Raw genomic sequence first — 16,729 nt, forward strand, 5'->3', positions numbered from 1 at the left:
CGCTGCCTTCAACCTGCCCCCGCCGGGCCCGCGCTCCTCACGGCGGCCCGGGACGACGCCCGCACCCGCGGGGCCGCCGGGCGGGGAGGCGCCCGCCGCCGCGCCGGGTTCCCTCTCGGCTCCTCACAGCACCTCCCTCGCCTGCCTCCGCCCCCCGGCCGCGTCCAGCGGCTGCCCCAGCTGTCGGGGCCGCCAGCCGCGCCTCCTGCGCCCAGTGCCGAGCGGGCAGGGCCGTGGGGCGGCGGCGCGGGCGGGCCGGGCCGGGCTGGGCGGTCTCCCGGGGCCAGGTGAGCCGGTGCTCGGCTCGCGGGGGCAGGGGCGGCCGGAGGCGGCGGGCTGTCCAGGGCCAGGAGGGACCGGCAACGCAACGCGGGCTGCGAAGGCGGGAGTCGCCCCGCGCTGCCGGGCTGAGGTGAGCGACTCCCGGGGGATGGGCTTTCCCGCCGACCCTCCCCGGAGGGGCGGCCGGGGTGAGGGCAGAAGGGTCCGGCGGGAAGCTGCCAGCGAGGCCGGTGGCGGCGGGCTGAGGCGGGCAGGTCGGGCAGCTTCGACCTCCGCAGCCCAGCCCCGCGGCTCCCCCTTCGTCCCGTCCCGTCCCCCCCCCTCCCCCGCGGATCCCTCCCCTCGAGTGGCACTTGCCTGGCTGAGGGAAGCAGGGCCCGGGGAGGGCTGAGGGGAGATCCCGCCTGCGAGCGCGGAGCGTGCTGTGGGACCGGGGCGGCGGCCGTTGGGACTCGCGGCCGGGCCGGTGCGGGGTGTGAGGCCGCGGGAAGGGGCTGCGGGGGACACGTCCGAACGAGTTTGTCTTGAGGGGGACTGCTCTTCTTATCAGGTACGTTTCTCGGTGCTCCGGGTGGAAGGGTTTCCTTCTGGTTTCCAGCCTTATTTTAAGCGCTTCATCAACGGTGATAAAAAAAAAAAAATCAGTAACGTATTTAAATCGGTTTAAAAAGGGAATGATTTTGACTGACAGCGTCGGTGGGGTTTGAATGCGGTTTGCAATGAAGAGCTAGGGCAGCCTCCCGTTCGATTGTATTTCTAGGCTGGGTCAGGTTTTGCTCTCACGCGTTTTCTGTGGGAATGGGTGCCGAGAATATATTCAGCTCAGAAGTTTTTGCTGCTTGTTTCTCGTACATTCTGCAAGGTAACCTGTATCACTGAAAGTAAAATGTCTTCAGAGTCACCTGTTGTGCACAATAATTGTTTTTGAGGGTTTTTTTGTCTGTTTTTTGTCTTGTCCCTTTACACTGGCTAAGTGTACTGGAAGCATCCTTTCCTGGCTGCGTTTATTTTTGCGTTACTTTGCAAATACGTAGGTTTTGTCATTTATGGGTAGTATTTATAACAGTACTGAACTCTGTTGCTTTTACTGTGTGATTGTCTTGCATTGGTTTACGCGGAAATGTTGAAGAAATGTTTGTAAGCTAGTTCACTAGCCTTCTAAAGGCATGCCTGTCCAGCAAATGAAACGTGTGATTGTACAAGCCCAGGCTGGTTTTGACTTACATGAAATCAGTTACAGCAATGCTGAAGACGTGATAGAACGAGCTTTGACATGAGCCAAAATAGAGTTTACAACCTCAGGCATGCAGATCTAAGTGTTATTCAGCCCCAAAGCAAATTAGTTGGGTCTTCAGCTGTGTCACTTGTGCTGAAAAGGTAAAGCTGGCATTAGATGTCTCTACTCAAAACACATTTCATCCTTTTGCTTGCATAGGCTAACAGTCTACACCATCGTTAGAAGAGAGCTGCATGAGTTGATAATTCCTGTTCTCAAGGTTTAAGCTTATGGCTTTAGCCCTTCCTTCCTAAACTGGAAAGTAGAGTTCTGTAACTGTTTGCATGGGGGAAACAAGCAGGATTTGGTCCTCTGCTGTGTGACCAGAAATGTGTTCGTAGAATTAAACTAAAGAACAGAAAACGTGTCTTTGCTTAGGAAGGTCTCCAAGTACTTTTCTTCACTGAGGAAGCACACTTATAAAATTGATAAAGACAATCTCTAAAGTGAAATGCTTTGAAAGAAGATGCAGGAAAGAAATTGTGTGTAAACAAAGTTTGCTCAGATATGAATCGGGGCCACAAAATTTTCTGCTTACGCTGCAGGCTAGTATGTTATTTCTGCTGTGGCAGTCAGGCACCAAGTGCTACTAATGTTATTAGTATCTTATATTAATATTACTTTAGTATCTTAAGGTAGTTCTATAGATTAGAAGGAGTTTGTGAGCATGTTTTTTTCTCTTCAGTGCCTTCCAAATTTAATGTTAAACTTCTATTTCCAATACTGCAGCAGAAATTGGCTCAAATAAGAGCCTGCTGGAGAGATAAAGGACTATATTCCCATTCTCAAGTTAATTGCTCAATTTATACAGTTTTTGTGCTGGGAATGTTTTTAGTCAGGTCTTCCACTAATAACTGTAGAATGTTGGCAGATTGAGAAAGTTTTGGACTTCATGAGAGAATAACTGTTGTTAAATTTGGACAATTTTTAGTTCTTAATATGTAACGTGATCAGTGGCCTTGGCAAACACAGTATAGCTCTAAAACTGATCACTAGACTTGAGTTTGGAATTTTATGTTTTCAGTGGAATAATAGATTAGATTATTTGAAGGCCAAAATTAGGGTAGCTCATACAGTTAATCTCGTTGACTTCAACGGAAGGTTTGGCATGAATAAAGCATGCTATTTGGCCTGAAATGGTAGCTTTCTGATAAATGGTAAGTTTAGTGGTATTATTGTATCTAGGTTCCGTTAAAAGCTTTTCTCTTTTTTTAGATGCATGGATTTAGAGAATATTAATTCATTGCAGGACACTGGTAGGTGCTACTGAGCTTGTGAACAAGAAAGGAGCAGAGTGAATAAGTTCATGCTTATTAGGTAGGTGCTCATGATTATGAGAGTCTTATTCTTTCCAGTCATAAATTCCTGGTGGATTTACAATTCAGAAAGGATCTATACTTGCTCTATGAAAAGATAGGATTGTGTAACTGTACAGTAATTAATAGGACTTAATTATTTGGGAGTCTTGCATTCCTTTTGTGTCAAAATACCTTTGAAATTTATTGTTGTTCAGGGTGGACAATGGATCCTTTGTAGTTGACATTAAATCAAAGACAAAAAAATGGATCTCAAACTCCTCCCTGCATGAGTCACATGGATTTGTCTGTAGCTGTGAGCTGAACGTCTTCCATACCACAGGTGCTCAACCTGTGAGTGTTACTTACATTGGCTTCAGGACAGTTTTAATGCAGGTAATATGTAATGGAACTGATAAAAGATTTTAGAAGTGTATTTGGCAGCTGAAGTCCCAGCCTCAGCATTTTCTGTTTTTCTGCTATCTATGAGTGCTGTAGCCCAGAAATCTCATTATTTGACACAACAGCTGCTTTTCAGCTAGTGCCTTATTAAAACGGTGATTTTGTTCTTCCATTCTAGGTCCTCTTCTGCTGGTTACTGAAATACAGTGCTCTTAATATCTCAGAAAAACTAGTTTGTAACATGATTTACTTATTTTTGTTTGCTTTAAAAGAAAAGTGTAAAATGACAGTTATACTAGATGAGACAGTGTATGGAAAATAAATAGTTTTATGAAGTTCCCCAATCTACGTAAATACTTTTTCACTCTGTGGAATTTAGAGGAAATTACTAGAATTTATCACATTATTTCTGTTTTCTGAAATTTGTGTGAGATGAGTACCTCAGGTGATGCCTTAGTTGCCACAAAAGATCAACCACTCACAAATTAAGCACTGTGTATCTTCTCATTTATGGTGTTCCTTAAAGGCATCGTGGAATAGTTAAGGCCTGAGAGATCCATCAGTGGGTTTGCTAGAAGTTGTTATGTTTGACAAGATGTGACGCATTTAGAAATTGTAGAACTAGCAAGAAAATGAGTAATGTGAGTATGCTGATTATGGAAACATTGTGCACACATAACAAAACTTAACATCTTTTTACTGATGCTTTTGGTGTTTTAAATATTCTCTTAAAAATTCTTTTTATATTCTTTAGAGAAAAAATTACTGTGGCGCTCTGCCTGGATTTAATAGACATCTGGGCATGCCTGATTGTGAATGTTGCCAAATTGCACGTTTAATTTCTGAGTTCCCAACCAGACTTTGAATATCTTTGTTTCTTTTGCACCAAATTAATTATGGGAATAAGCTGACTGAATGGGTTTCTTATAATACTTGTCACTTCATGTTTTGAAGTCTGGGGGACTTTGTTCCATCATTACTTATTCATAGCATAGTCCAAGTATTCACATAACTTGAATTAAAAAATGCTTTCTTTTTTTTCACCCTTATCTATGTTTCAGCAAGTCAGCATTGTGGTTAGGGTGGTTTATTTGTAAGAAGGCTAATTGCTTTTTTTATAGAGGTGGCGATGGTGAAAGCAGCCACATGGAGTGTAGTTGTACACAGTAGATTTTCTGAGCTCATACATTCATGGGGCTGCACGCAGAAATGGTGCTGGTTTAAATAAATTACTCTGAGGCTTTGAAGTCACCTACTGTCTTGTGTGACGACTTTCAAGTATTTAAGAATGATTGCTATTGACTGACTTGTTGCGGTTGTATTAGTCTAACGTGGGGTCCAGTTGGAACTTTGCCTCCCCTTCTTTTCCTAACAACTGATTATGGGGCTTGTTCTGGCAGTGGTACCATCTCCTTTCCCTTGTGCTCCATAGACTTACATTGTACCCTAAGAAGGAGCAGTGCTAAAAGAGGCCCAGAACACTGTTCTGGCATAACCCTGTTTCCTAGAATGTCTTAATAGAGGACCTCTAAATATTTACCCCATGTGAAGACTGAGGTGCCACTGTATTTCCTTAGGCTGTGTAGGGTAGTGATGCCATATTCCTAATCAGAGTTTTAGTGGGACTCTGGAAGATGCTTGCTTCAGTGCATCCATCTGTCAAAACTGATAAGCTTTATTTCTTTGGTACAAACTATTAGTTTTGGTCATTGGGCTGTTGATTAAAACAGCCTGAGGGATTGTTTAAAAGAAAAAACCAAACCAAAACAAAAAAACCCTACCAAACAAAAAACCTTCACCAAGTATTGTGCTTCGTAGCTTCCAGAGAAATTTTAATGGCTCCAAGAGCAAGATCCAAGAGACCTTTTAAGTCCATAAAGAGAAGCTTAGGATGAAATCGCAATATAATTTCTTTTTTTAGGGTGCTGCTGTTCAAGCCAAGAGAGTATGGAAAGGGGAGTGGGGAAAGGAGAGTGTAAACTAAGCAGAAACAACTATTCCACCCCCCCCCCCTTAAGTAAGATAAAATAAACTTTCAGGTCTCATTTTTGAAAAGGAGGGAAATTGAAAGCATGAGCTGAACAGTCGTCTTTTTGGTGTGCCTGGCCTTCACTTGATTCCTTACAGCCTGCTTACATTGTTCACTGGTTTGAATATTCCAGCTTCAGAAAAGTCTTTGTCCTTCCCTCTTTCTCTCTGCATCAAATTCAAGTCCTGTTGCCAAATATAAAGGTTTTGCAAAACTTCGTATTTGTCTACTTCTCTATGCTTATATCTTTGTACACCCTTCCTCATCCCTTTTACATGGCTCAAGGTGCAGGTCTAGCATTCCTTTAACCTTTTGCTATGTGCCAACTCAATGTAGTCTTTGTTGTACTTCTTTTCTACTCTGCAGAACACTTTTTTTGTTATTCCCCCCACCCCGAAACCTATATACCTCTATACCCCAAAGTGTTATTAATGAAAATATAAATAACCTCCCTGTAGTTGAAGTAACCAGACTTGTGACAAACATAACTACTTTATTACCTCTCTGCTTCTTATGCTTCATCAGTACTTGTAAACTCTTTGAAGTGGAAACCTGCTCAGGTATTGTCACTGAAAGGCTTTTTAGTTTGCTTTAGAAGATTTAATAGAGAGCATGGATAATACTGTTGTCTCAAGGGAATACACAATGCAGAAGAGGATTTCCTGGATAGTGTAGAACTTTTATAAGAGCTAGAAAGAGGCCTCTTGCTCATCTCCCAGGTGACGGCTGGATATGAGAAGTAAAACATTGCCAAACTGGGTATGAGGGAATAAAACCTTGCTTGAAATTGTCCCCTATTCCATTTTTGCACCATATACAACGACACAAGTTCTTGTAAGAGAGAATTAAGTACCAAAAGTGCTTTTTGGCCCTGAGGTCTGTAGTGGAGAGCCATCCAATGGCATATTACACTCATTAATCGACTTATACAAACCTTAATGATTAAGCTTACACTTTTACATGAATCTAAGAGGAGATCTATGAGTTGAACTGAGGGCAGACCTTGGCTTGCACAGATTGGTATTTGTTAACAAAAAAAAAAAAAAAATCTTTCTAATACCAGTATCCTGCAGCAGTTGAATGAGTAAACAAAAGAATGGATTTCTCAGAGAATTTTTCCTCCTGTTTATTTCTGTTAAGAACTGAACCAAAGAGCTCTGAGTTTTGCAGAAGACTGCTGTCTGTAACTAAGTGGCTTGTTGCTCTCTGTAAGCCATCTTATTAAAAAGTACAACATTTAATATCTTTGAAAACAGTAAAGATTTACGTCAGGAGGACATGTTTGGAAAGTCCTTGAACTGGCTCCACACATGACCATTGCAGTCTTAGAAAAAGCTGGTGTTCTACATAAAGTGACTATGTGTAGAACACAGTATGCCTGTTTTTACAGCCTTTGATAAACACTGGAGAAAATTAATGAAAAACGAGCCATTATCAGACTATAATAATCCTATTACTGTCTTCTGGAAAAACACATTAAAAAAAACCCCATGGAACAACATTTTTAAATCAATGGTCCTACTTCTGCTGTTAAGTCAGTGAATACTGTATGCGCCAAAATTCACAGTGACGTAAGACTTTCCAACATAAGTGTCCACCCTATTACATCTAACTTGCTTCAGTGAAAATTAAAAAAAACCAAAAACCTTACTACGTTTTGGTTCCAGTCTGGAAAATATAAGGGGTTGATGGAAGAAGTCTACAGTCTTATGTTTCTGAAAGTAATTAAAGGCATCAAGTTCTCACACCTGGCCAGTATGATGTTGCTCTTGCTCTTTTCTGCCTTTTATCACCTGGTATAGATTTGAATAATGCAGACTGTCACAGAAGAACAACAGCCAGAAGCTTACTATTCATTATTACCCTCCTCCTCAGCAGTAAATTCTATAGATTTGGGAAATATTTTTATTAAAATCCAAGATTTTAGTAGGTGATAACTACAAAAGTAGGCAGAATGAACCCCAAAAACTGTGGATCACATAAGTGTGACTTGAACAAAACAGCTTGAAGTGCAGCAGTAGACAGCATGGTTAGAAGTAAATGATTGATTGCTTCAGGTCATGATTTCCAACGTAAGTTTCTGCTACCAACAGTTTATGCATTGGCAGTGAGAACCTGCTCTGGCTAAAACTTGGCATAAGAGAACTAGTAGCTTTTTAAATTTTAAAGACCACCAGGAAGTAGATATATTCAACAGGAACTGCAAAATTTGAATATATTTTTCAAAAAGTGATTTAACGAAGTATGCTACAGCACAGAGCAGCTACCTTTATGTTTTGCACTTTCTTTGGCTTTAAGCCTATTGAAAATATATCTGCTGTAATACAAGACAAGCAGTGGCTTAAGGTAAGCCCTCTCTCTCTTGATACGTCACCTGTGGGTGCACCCTTGGAAAGCTTTCCAGGTTTCTCACACTGCACTTTGAGTGGAGCTGCACCATGCAGTCCCCCTTGAGCCTGGGTGTGGAGGCGCAGACTCCCGTCTCCTCTGCCTTCCAGTTGGATTTGTAACACAAGCCCGGTTTCCTGGGGCACCTCAGAGTCCTTTCACTGTGGATACCTGTGACAGACTAGCTAGCTGAAGGGCTTTCAAAATATCAACTTCAAATAGTGTTACTCATCGTTCAGAGGTACAAAGCTGGGTACACCTGACTAAACATGGTAAAAGCTGACAGGCCTTGGTTTTAACAGTTTTCTTTGCCTGCTCTTGTAATTTGCTGTCAGGTTACTGACCTTCATCCCTCTATTCTGTCTGTCCTTCTGCAGAACGCTCCCTGTCACGGTGTTTGTCTTGGTCAACCTGTTAGATTGCAGTAACTTCTCCTGCAGAAGCTCTGTGCTCTTGAGGCAGATAAAACTCCCATTGTGCTGAAGGACAATTCCATCAAAAAATAGTAAAATAGCATGACATAAGCTAATTAATACTAATGATAAGAACACAGACTCCTCTTTATACCATCTTCCTGTCTTCGTGTCCAGTAACCTCTTTACTTTCCAGAGAATGTGATATAATGCAGAACTGTAACATGTATAACACAACATACAAAGCAACCATCTAATTTTTCGAAGTATGTTTGTTCATTTGTTTTAAGAAAAGTTCTATCAATTCTAGTTTCACTTTCAAATTAATGACATGGTATGAAATGTTGTGAAACCGGGGTACCAATGCTACAAGATTGTCACTGGTCAAAATAGAGCACTCTTCATGGAGAGCAAACAACAGGGAACTGATTTATGCCTGAGCCCTTACTTCCTGTTTTCTGAGTTTCCATTTTATCCACTGACCATAAAGAAAAGTAATTGATTGTATTCTCTTCTACTTCAGGCAGTTAGCTCTTTGTAAGTAAAAGTGACTTAATTGTTATTTGAGAATAGTAAGTGAGAAAGTAAAGACAGCCATTTATATCTTTACCTGTAGTCTGTGCATAGAATTCTTCCCCACACTTGGGTGGCTCTGTAGTTGTGCCCAGTAACTGTTGTACTTGATTAGATTTGCTTGATTTACAAGTGAAAATTTTTCATCCTACTGCAAAAACTATGTGGATTCATGCTGGGCTCGAGTCATGCTATATTCATCTATTATAATGAACAATAAAAATGTTCATTTGAACGAATGAACAAAATGAATAATCAAAAAAATCACTTATGCCTAATTCTATAATGTCCACAACTGTATATTTACAATTACATTACTTTTCAGCATCATTATTAAGAGCAGAGCTTTAGAATTCCAATACAAGGAAGGGCTTAAATAAGTTTAAGAGAAATATAATGTCCAAATGTTTTATAATGTATCGTATGATCTTTATTTCAGTAGATACAGTGAAATCATGTTCTACACCTTGCTTTTTCTTTAAAAAATCTAAAGTATCTGTCAAAGCTAGCAGCATCTTTTTCTTCGGTAGTGTCTAAACAGCATTGTTGCAAAAAGAAAGAAACACTGTTGTTATTTTCCTTTCTCCTTTAATTGTGTTTTTTATCTGGACGTTGGAACAAATCTTGAGCTAGCATAGATGTCCAAAGTGTTGCAAAAAGTCAACTGAGCTGTTGACCATGTCAGGATTTCACTTTACACGTTTACTCACTTTCCTGCTATCTGGATTTTATTGCTGTCCCTGGGACCATTAATCTCCATTCATAGCTTTGAATAGCTTCAGAGTTCTTGATGTGACTGTATTCTGTCAACGAGAGGCTGTGCCTCTGTCCCCATTTGTCCTTGCTGGGCCCATCTCAGGAAGTGAGAACAATGTCAGAAAAAACAGAGGGGGTAAAAACCTAAATGTGCTGAAAGCATTTATTACAGCCTTTCATTTAAACACTGGACAAATACTAGCAAAGCTCACTCTGGAAGGCCTGAGTTAGAGGAAGATCTATTCAGACTCCTCAGGGCTACATAGCACTCAGGCAGAGCTGGAGTCAGAACCAGGAATTTCTTGGCTCCTGCCCTCAAATTTAGACTCTTGGAATGCAGTTGTTATTTCTGGTGGATGGCACACTAACGTGACTGTCTAGTGAGGTCTACCAGACCAAATAGGAGGCACGCTTGATGGTACAGTACTAAACGTTTGTCCTAGTCAGCTCACTTCATGTCTGTCTCTTTGCAGAACTGAGGCTGTAGGAGGAAAGTAAATGCAGGGAATGTAGGAGCATTCTGAATCGGTATTATATGTAACACAGAGCAAGCAGTTTGCTTCAATACTTACCAGCATTGATGGCTAAACTTGTGGGTGCCACTGAGTATTTTTGGGCTCCATCCCATTTGCATTTCAACGCTTTGATGAGGCAAGGGATGCTGGAATTTGTGTTCGATTTGTTGTCTAAATACATCACTATGGGTAGATGGTTTACTGTACAAAAGAAGAGATTTCCCCTTAAAATGGAGGAATAGATGTGCAGCTTGGTTTTGCTCTGAAGTGACCTAATTTGAGATTAGAATGGGAAGCACAGTAAGCAAAGAAAGGAAACACAGCTTTTGGATGGGCATCTCTTCTCTAACTGTAGTAAATCGTATTGTAGATGCACAATCCTTGAAGTTGTCAAATACATTTAAGCATGGCAGTTTTAATTACCAGGTTCTTAGCATAATTAATGTCATTCTGCTACTTAGTTTGCTGCCTTTACACAACTTTATTAATACATGATTTTTAGGCATTCGAGAGAAGCAAGCTGAAGATGGGTTTGGACAAGTTTCCTGTGAATCTTTAGAAAGCTAGCCTGCCTTTGACATTTGTTGCTTTTTTCACTTGTTTACTTTGTTTGGTTTTGGTCTGTTCCTGCATAGGATTGTGTGTATTAGCTATCTCTACCATTCTAGCATACCATTTATTTTCTCTCAGCTTTAGTATGCTTGATTTTTGTATTCCTTTTATCAATAGCCTTTCTTCCTGCTGGTTAATATCTGCAGCACCCATGCAGATGTTATTCATGATGTTACCACAATTTGACTGTTATTTCCTTAGTGTATTTCAATTTTAAGTGTAGCATCCAGAATCTGCAAAGTGGAAGCAGTATGTGTCATCATCCAGATTGGTCTGTTTCAATGCAATCTGTATGATCTTATTTTTCTGCTAGAAATATCACATATTGTATAATTATTGAAAACACTGGCAGCAATGTTGCAGTGCTCTAATTTTTAAAAAGCCTTTACTTAGTTTTCTATGTTATGTTATTATATGTGTATAATTTATTTGCATGTACATTTAATCAGTTTCCAAAATGGCAATTACGTAGTAACTTCACTGTTTCTCAGTTTATTCCTCTAGCACTTCTCTTGGAGAGTTCAGCCCATAGTAACCGGTTTATGCTAATAAATATTTACATTAATGTGAATGCTTGCAAAAAATACATTTTAACCTTAACCTTAACACGAATTTACAGCTCCTGAAAGAGTTCACAGTTTACAGTCCCTGAAAAGAAGGCAACCTATTGCAGCCTGATACAGCATGTACAAAAATAGTCTGCAAGCAGTATGAGGGCTAACCAATACACTCACACATGCACCAAACTTGTGATGGTGAAGTTAAACTTCTGATGCCATGAAGAATGCTCTGGTCTACCATAAAGCTGATATAGTAAAGATAAACAATACACAAAGTTTACTGCTTTGCATTTGTTTCAAGAATCAATTATAGAATCACTTGTAACTATGTATCTTTAAACTTTTTTATTTAAGAAATGATGCATGCAAAAAGCACATGAATGTTTCACCGTTTCTTTCAGCATGCAAAATATTCAGAAGATGTATCTTTTTTAAAAAGATCTCTTTTTTAAAAAGTGTATCGTTTCATAGAATGTTATCTCTTACAGTTGGAGACGTTCTTTTTCCACCACCATGTCCTATTGTTCATATTGGGCAGCCATCACTAGGAAGAAATGTGGACAAACCAAATTTTCATGATACTCGCCATGAACTTGCTGCCCACAGTGTCTTGTGGCATTTCTCATTTCTTTGCAGTAGCTTCTTGCCTTGAGAATGAGATGAGGATCAGTAATCAAACTCTTGCTTCTTCCTTAGGAGTTCACAGTGTTGCTATTAAAATGTCAGATGATAGAACCTGTGGGCAGGGGGCTGAAGAGATGCTTTCTATATACTTGCTGATACTAACAAAGCTTCTGGATAAGGTCTCCAAGCTTGCTCACTGGCTGCTTTTGGTTTGGGGGGTTTTTTTGTGGATGTGTGGTTTTTTTGTTGTCATTTGTTTGTTTTTCAAATGTTGAAAGACTTATTTGTGCAAGGACTCATGGCCATGCTCTGATGTATTTGTGAGTCTCCGGAGAATTAAAGCTTGAGTGTTTTTTTGTTTTGTTTTGTTTTTTTTCCTTTCAGCAAACAGCTCTTTCTTTCTTGGTGACTTGGCAATATACAGAGTATTTGTGCATTTCTGTACAATATATACCCAATAGTATAACAGGGTTGAAAAGATTTACACTCTTGGGTTGGAAACATAATTTGTCATAATGTCTGCACACCTGCACTTTTTCTAGTCACTGTGGTTTATTTATTTATTTTTTATTCTAGGATGGTTGCCTGGGGAAAACAGCACTGCTGTGTTGGCAGAATACAGGACATTTTCTTGAGATTCAGGATTGTTCTAGCAGTCCTTTTACTTCATTTGTTCCTGGCTACAGCAGGCAAAGGTAAGACAGTATTTTCCTGATTTATCTAGTGTTGGTATTCCAAATAAATAGCATTAGTCTTGATGAATAGGACTTTTGAATATACTCAGAACAGCAGATGTGTGGATGTCATACAAGAGTTTTTCCAAGGAAAATTCAACTGCATCTAGAGTTCTGAGGAAGCAAGCAAAGAGGGATTTCGTCTTTTACCTACATTATCACTTGCAAGTGTCAGTAATCCTTCAAGAAAAGCTAAACGGATGCAAGGGTTTATTTATGGTTCCACCCTATTTTTTTGTTTGTTTGTTTTTTAGGCTGTTAGCACTGTCAGCAGCAACTCTACTCAGTTCTCTCCTCATCTAAGGTGCCAAAGTATGTTTGTGTTCTCCACGAAATATGAAAGGATCTGCTGGTGTTCTTTCCGATGTCTAGGGCACTCTGGATAATGTGGCATATTATCCAAATACAACTGTGAATGAAAAGGAGGGATGAAATTAATTTTGAGGAAACAGTTCTTAGCTTCAGATTTCCAAAACATTCAGCAGAATCAAGCGACCTGCATGTAGAAAGTTTGGTGTTTTAAACTTTTTATAAAGAACAGTTATGAGCTCTAGGCAGAATACATTAGGGTACAAGGTTCTTGTGATGTCATTTTGATGGACTGTAGCAAGCCAGATGTGTTAAAGGTGGCAAACACTTGCATAGAAATTAATGACTATTGTTGTTACTGGTTAAAAGCCAGATTGTGCAAACACATCAACTTGTGACTATTTTTATTTGAGAATACTCAGCTGTATTAATGCTCAACTATACTGATACAGTAGCTATTAGTAACGTAAGGAAAATAACACTGGTGCTTACGTACTGAGTGGATCTGCTCCTGTATGTCTAATTCTTACTACCTATGGCTGGCTATCTCTTGTAAAGATATCAATTATTACTATCTGAAAATGTTTGGAAAAAGAGATTACATTTTTGGTTTATGTTTGCATTACCTTGTCATTCTCAGAATGTTTATTTTAAACATTTGGAAGTACGTGCATACATTTCAGGATTTCTTTTAGGGCTTAAGACAACATGCTTATTAAGTGGATGCTCTTAGTTTTAGTGAGGGTAAAAACCCCAGTTCTTGCATCTGTTAGAGATAAATATATTAAGAAGGAACAAATTGCATTTCCGAAAGAGGTTAAGTGCCTGAGCACAGCAAATGACATTGAAAAGTCAGCCCACAATTACTATTGCATGGAGTTTCCGTGACTCGAAATGGTGATTTTTTGCTTATTTTTCTTACTCTGGAGATATTTTGAGCATTCTTTCTACTGTGCTACCTTTTCTGTGCTGTGGTGATAAAGGTATGTTCGTGGCTAGGTTTCTGAATGTGATTTGTATTGTCTGGATCCAAAGGAACTAATTGTAAGCCAGGAATGCCGCAGCCAATTCCAGCTCCTTGGTGTTATGGTTGAGGGTAGGCCACAGCCCACAAGTGCCATTGCTAGAGGAAAATGAGTGATAATTAACAGAACTTCCAAAAGCTTTAACGTAATGTCATCTCCTATTTACATTGCATCCACCCACATATCAAACAGACCTAACCAAGATGATGTCGATAATTAATTTCATGCTGTACTGCATGTGTTCCACTTGGAACAGTGAAGGGCATTTTCTGACTATGGTTATGATTTCCTTTGTGCTTTTTCAGCATTCTTTGGGTAGACAAACCATACAAAATTTTCCAAGCCTTTCTTGTGATAATTCAGATAGTATTGGTATCTATTCTCTTAACTTTGGCACCACTTTTTGGCACTTTTTTTTTTTTTTTTTTTTTTTTTTTTTGAGCTGTTTAGGGCAAAGTGGGCCAGACCTTCCAGTTTCCAGAAGGGCGGATGTCTCTAAGTAAACTCTTTTGTTAGCTTAAATTAATTCGTCCGGCCTTGCGTACTGATCAACAGCAGTCTTTTTGAAGACACAAACCAGACTAGGAGAATCATCATCAGGATTGATCACATTTTGCATAATTTCTGTTGGTTACCTGCCTTAAGACTGTTTTCATTTGCACATTTATGTCCACTCTGGCTCCTTTGACAACTTTGTATTGTCAGTTCCCCTAAAGAACATAACAGGATTAATTCACTATTGGCACATGAACGCTGATTTAATGCTTAACATGAAATCAAAGCTTTGTCAGAATTTGTTCACTTCCAAAACCAAGTCTGCTGATGGTACCTCAAGTTTTGATTAACATTTTTGGTCAGGAATGGACTTCTAGTCTTCCAATCTGGATAGTTAACAGTCACTTCAAGTTTTGAAGCTATGTCAAGAAACTTCCTTCACCAGTCACTTTGGCCATCTCTGCATGCTCAAGATGGCTTACAGGAGTTTTGGAGGGTAGATGAGTCATGCAAGTATACTTCTGACATACACTCTCTGAGGAACAGCAGCTGCATCAAATCTTTCAAAACCTTCAGCATAATTCCTACTTAATAATGAAAGACTTGAGCAATTATTTTTCTTTGGAGAGACTATGTCACAAGTGTTGGCATATAACTGTATATCTAGCTAGCTGTTCCTTTATAAAATCAGTTTCCTCATGATCTGTCCAAACTGGAAGGTAGCAGATCTATTTTAATTGTAGTCATCTTAATAAAAAGGTTAGGTACATTTGAGTCTATATCTAAAAATCTCCACTTCTGTGACACTTTCCCCTCCCACCCAATCTTCCTCACTCCAGCTTTTAACTCATGTTTTAAAAACTAGTTTTCCATGCTGAACTGGTCTTAGCTGAGTATCCCAGATTTTGCTTTTAGATCTGACAAATGGCCAAACTGAATGACTGAATTCATGCTGTAGGGTTGGGCAAGGGGGAAGGAGTTCTACTGCTTGCTGTTGGGTCAAGTATGTTTTTCTTCTACATTGCTGTAGAACCATGCTACGTATTACCTCGCCATTCAAAATCCACTGTCTGCTAGTCAGGATTTTCACCTAATTCAGCCTGTACCCTGAGAGTTTTTTGTTTGGTCTATAGCCTTGTATGGCACCTTCATGATGTATGTTGAACTTCAGGAATGATTCAGGGTTGTGAAAGATGCCTACAGGTTTCTGCTAATTAGGATCACAAAGGGAGTCTCAAAGCTATAGTATGCAACAAGAATAGTTATCAATGACTTTCCATGAAACTGGATTGATATATTTTGTGTTACGAACTTTTTCTGGTAGCTTGTACCTGTCAAGCTGCACTTGGAAGTTAGGAACTTCCTCCGTTTTTTCATTTGCTGCTACTGAAAAAGAAATTTGAGAGCCCTGTGGTCAAGAGACAGAAAAGTTGAACATTCCTTATTCAGAATTGGCCTGATGAAAGCTGGTGCTCTGGTTTGTTGAGATCACAGAAGAGCTAGCTGTGATCTTGACAGCTAACTAGGACTATGAATGTAACCTACCTTGGGAAAAAAAAACCCTGATCCAAGTTGCCTGGAAATTTGTCTCTTCACGGGGGAGCTAATGGAAAAAGCTTTCTTCCTATATTGACTGATCTTTTCCTGTTATCCAACCCTGACCAATCATGATTAATGACATACCTCCTCTGGAGGGTACATAAAAGTTCTGCATATATTAATAAATAAAAGCCTCCTGAAAGGTGTCAGTAATGTGTTCTCTTGCACTGGGTGAGCATCTAGCAGGCTGTTTAATTTTTCTGTAGTTCCATTTCATGTCCCATAGGAGTCTTCCTTAGTTTGGATTTCTTTTGTTCCTGATGGGTGCACCGTAAAGCAAGCAATCGTGATAATGATTGTGCGATTGGAATGTACATTTTTGCACAAAATAAGAGTCAGCTCCAAAGAGCTTACATCTACAGCCACAAAAGCCTGTACTTCCCTGTATTGGGACAATAAGAACTAAACAGTTATGATGAAGTTCCAGTCTTTGGGGCGTTCCCTGGCACTATTTGTTTTACCAGCATTGGCAGAGCCTGACACCTTGTTTACACCAGTAAATTTACTGTTAGCACCTAAAATTCTATTTACTGTCACAGCTGAACTCTGAGTTGTCACCATCTCAAGTAGATTTGAGATGCGCAGACCAGATGTCTCTGCAAGTAAATGCCCTGGTAGAGAACAGGGAATGGGGGCTGGATGGGATTAACTTTAAAATAAACCAGTGGCTCCAAAGCACATTTCTTGAAAGTTACGTAAACTCATTCTCTTCTAGAATATGGCTGTTTTCTACCTTTCTTGCTGAAACTCTGCCAGTGTGCAGCAGAGGATTTAAGAATCTCGGGGTTGGAAAAAAATGGCATGGAGAAGCATGATCTTTTTCAGAGGAGGAGGCAAGGCTG

At 40.0% G+C, this 16,729-nt stretch overlaps 1 protein-coding gene across 4 annotated transcripts in view; it reads left to right on the forward strand.

The window, feature by feature from the left end:
- The first annotated feature begins 209 nt into the window (after window positions 1–209).
- The window catches only part of ADGRG2 (adhesion G protein-coupled receptor G2), a 61,565-nt gene continuing 45,045 nt past the window's right edge, over window positions 210–16,729 (forward strand). Inside the window, exons 1-2 of one of the 4 annotated variants that reach the window (XM_030020722.2) lie at window positions 210–412; window positions 12,302–12,420. In XM_030020722.2, the coding sequence (XP_029876582.1) occupies window positions 12,303–12,420 (118 nt within the window). In that variant the 5' untranslated portion in view covers window positions 210–412; window position 12,302. The remainder of the gene's footprint in view (window positions 413–12,301; window positions 12,421–16,729) is intronic. The other 3 variants (XM_030020723.2, XM_030020724.2, XM_030020725.2) reach the window with 3 other exon arrangements.

This window comes from Aquila chrysaetos, chromosome 7 (genome assembly GCF_900496995.4).
Source record: "Aquila chrysaetos chrysaetos chromosome 7, bAquChr1.4, whole genome shotgun sequence".
NCBI classification, from domain to species: domain Eukaryota; kingdom Metazoa; phylum Chordata; class Aves; order Accipitriformes; family Accipitridae; genus Aquila; species Aquila chrysaetos.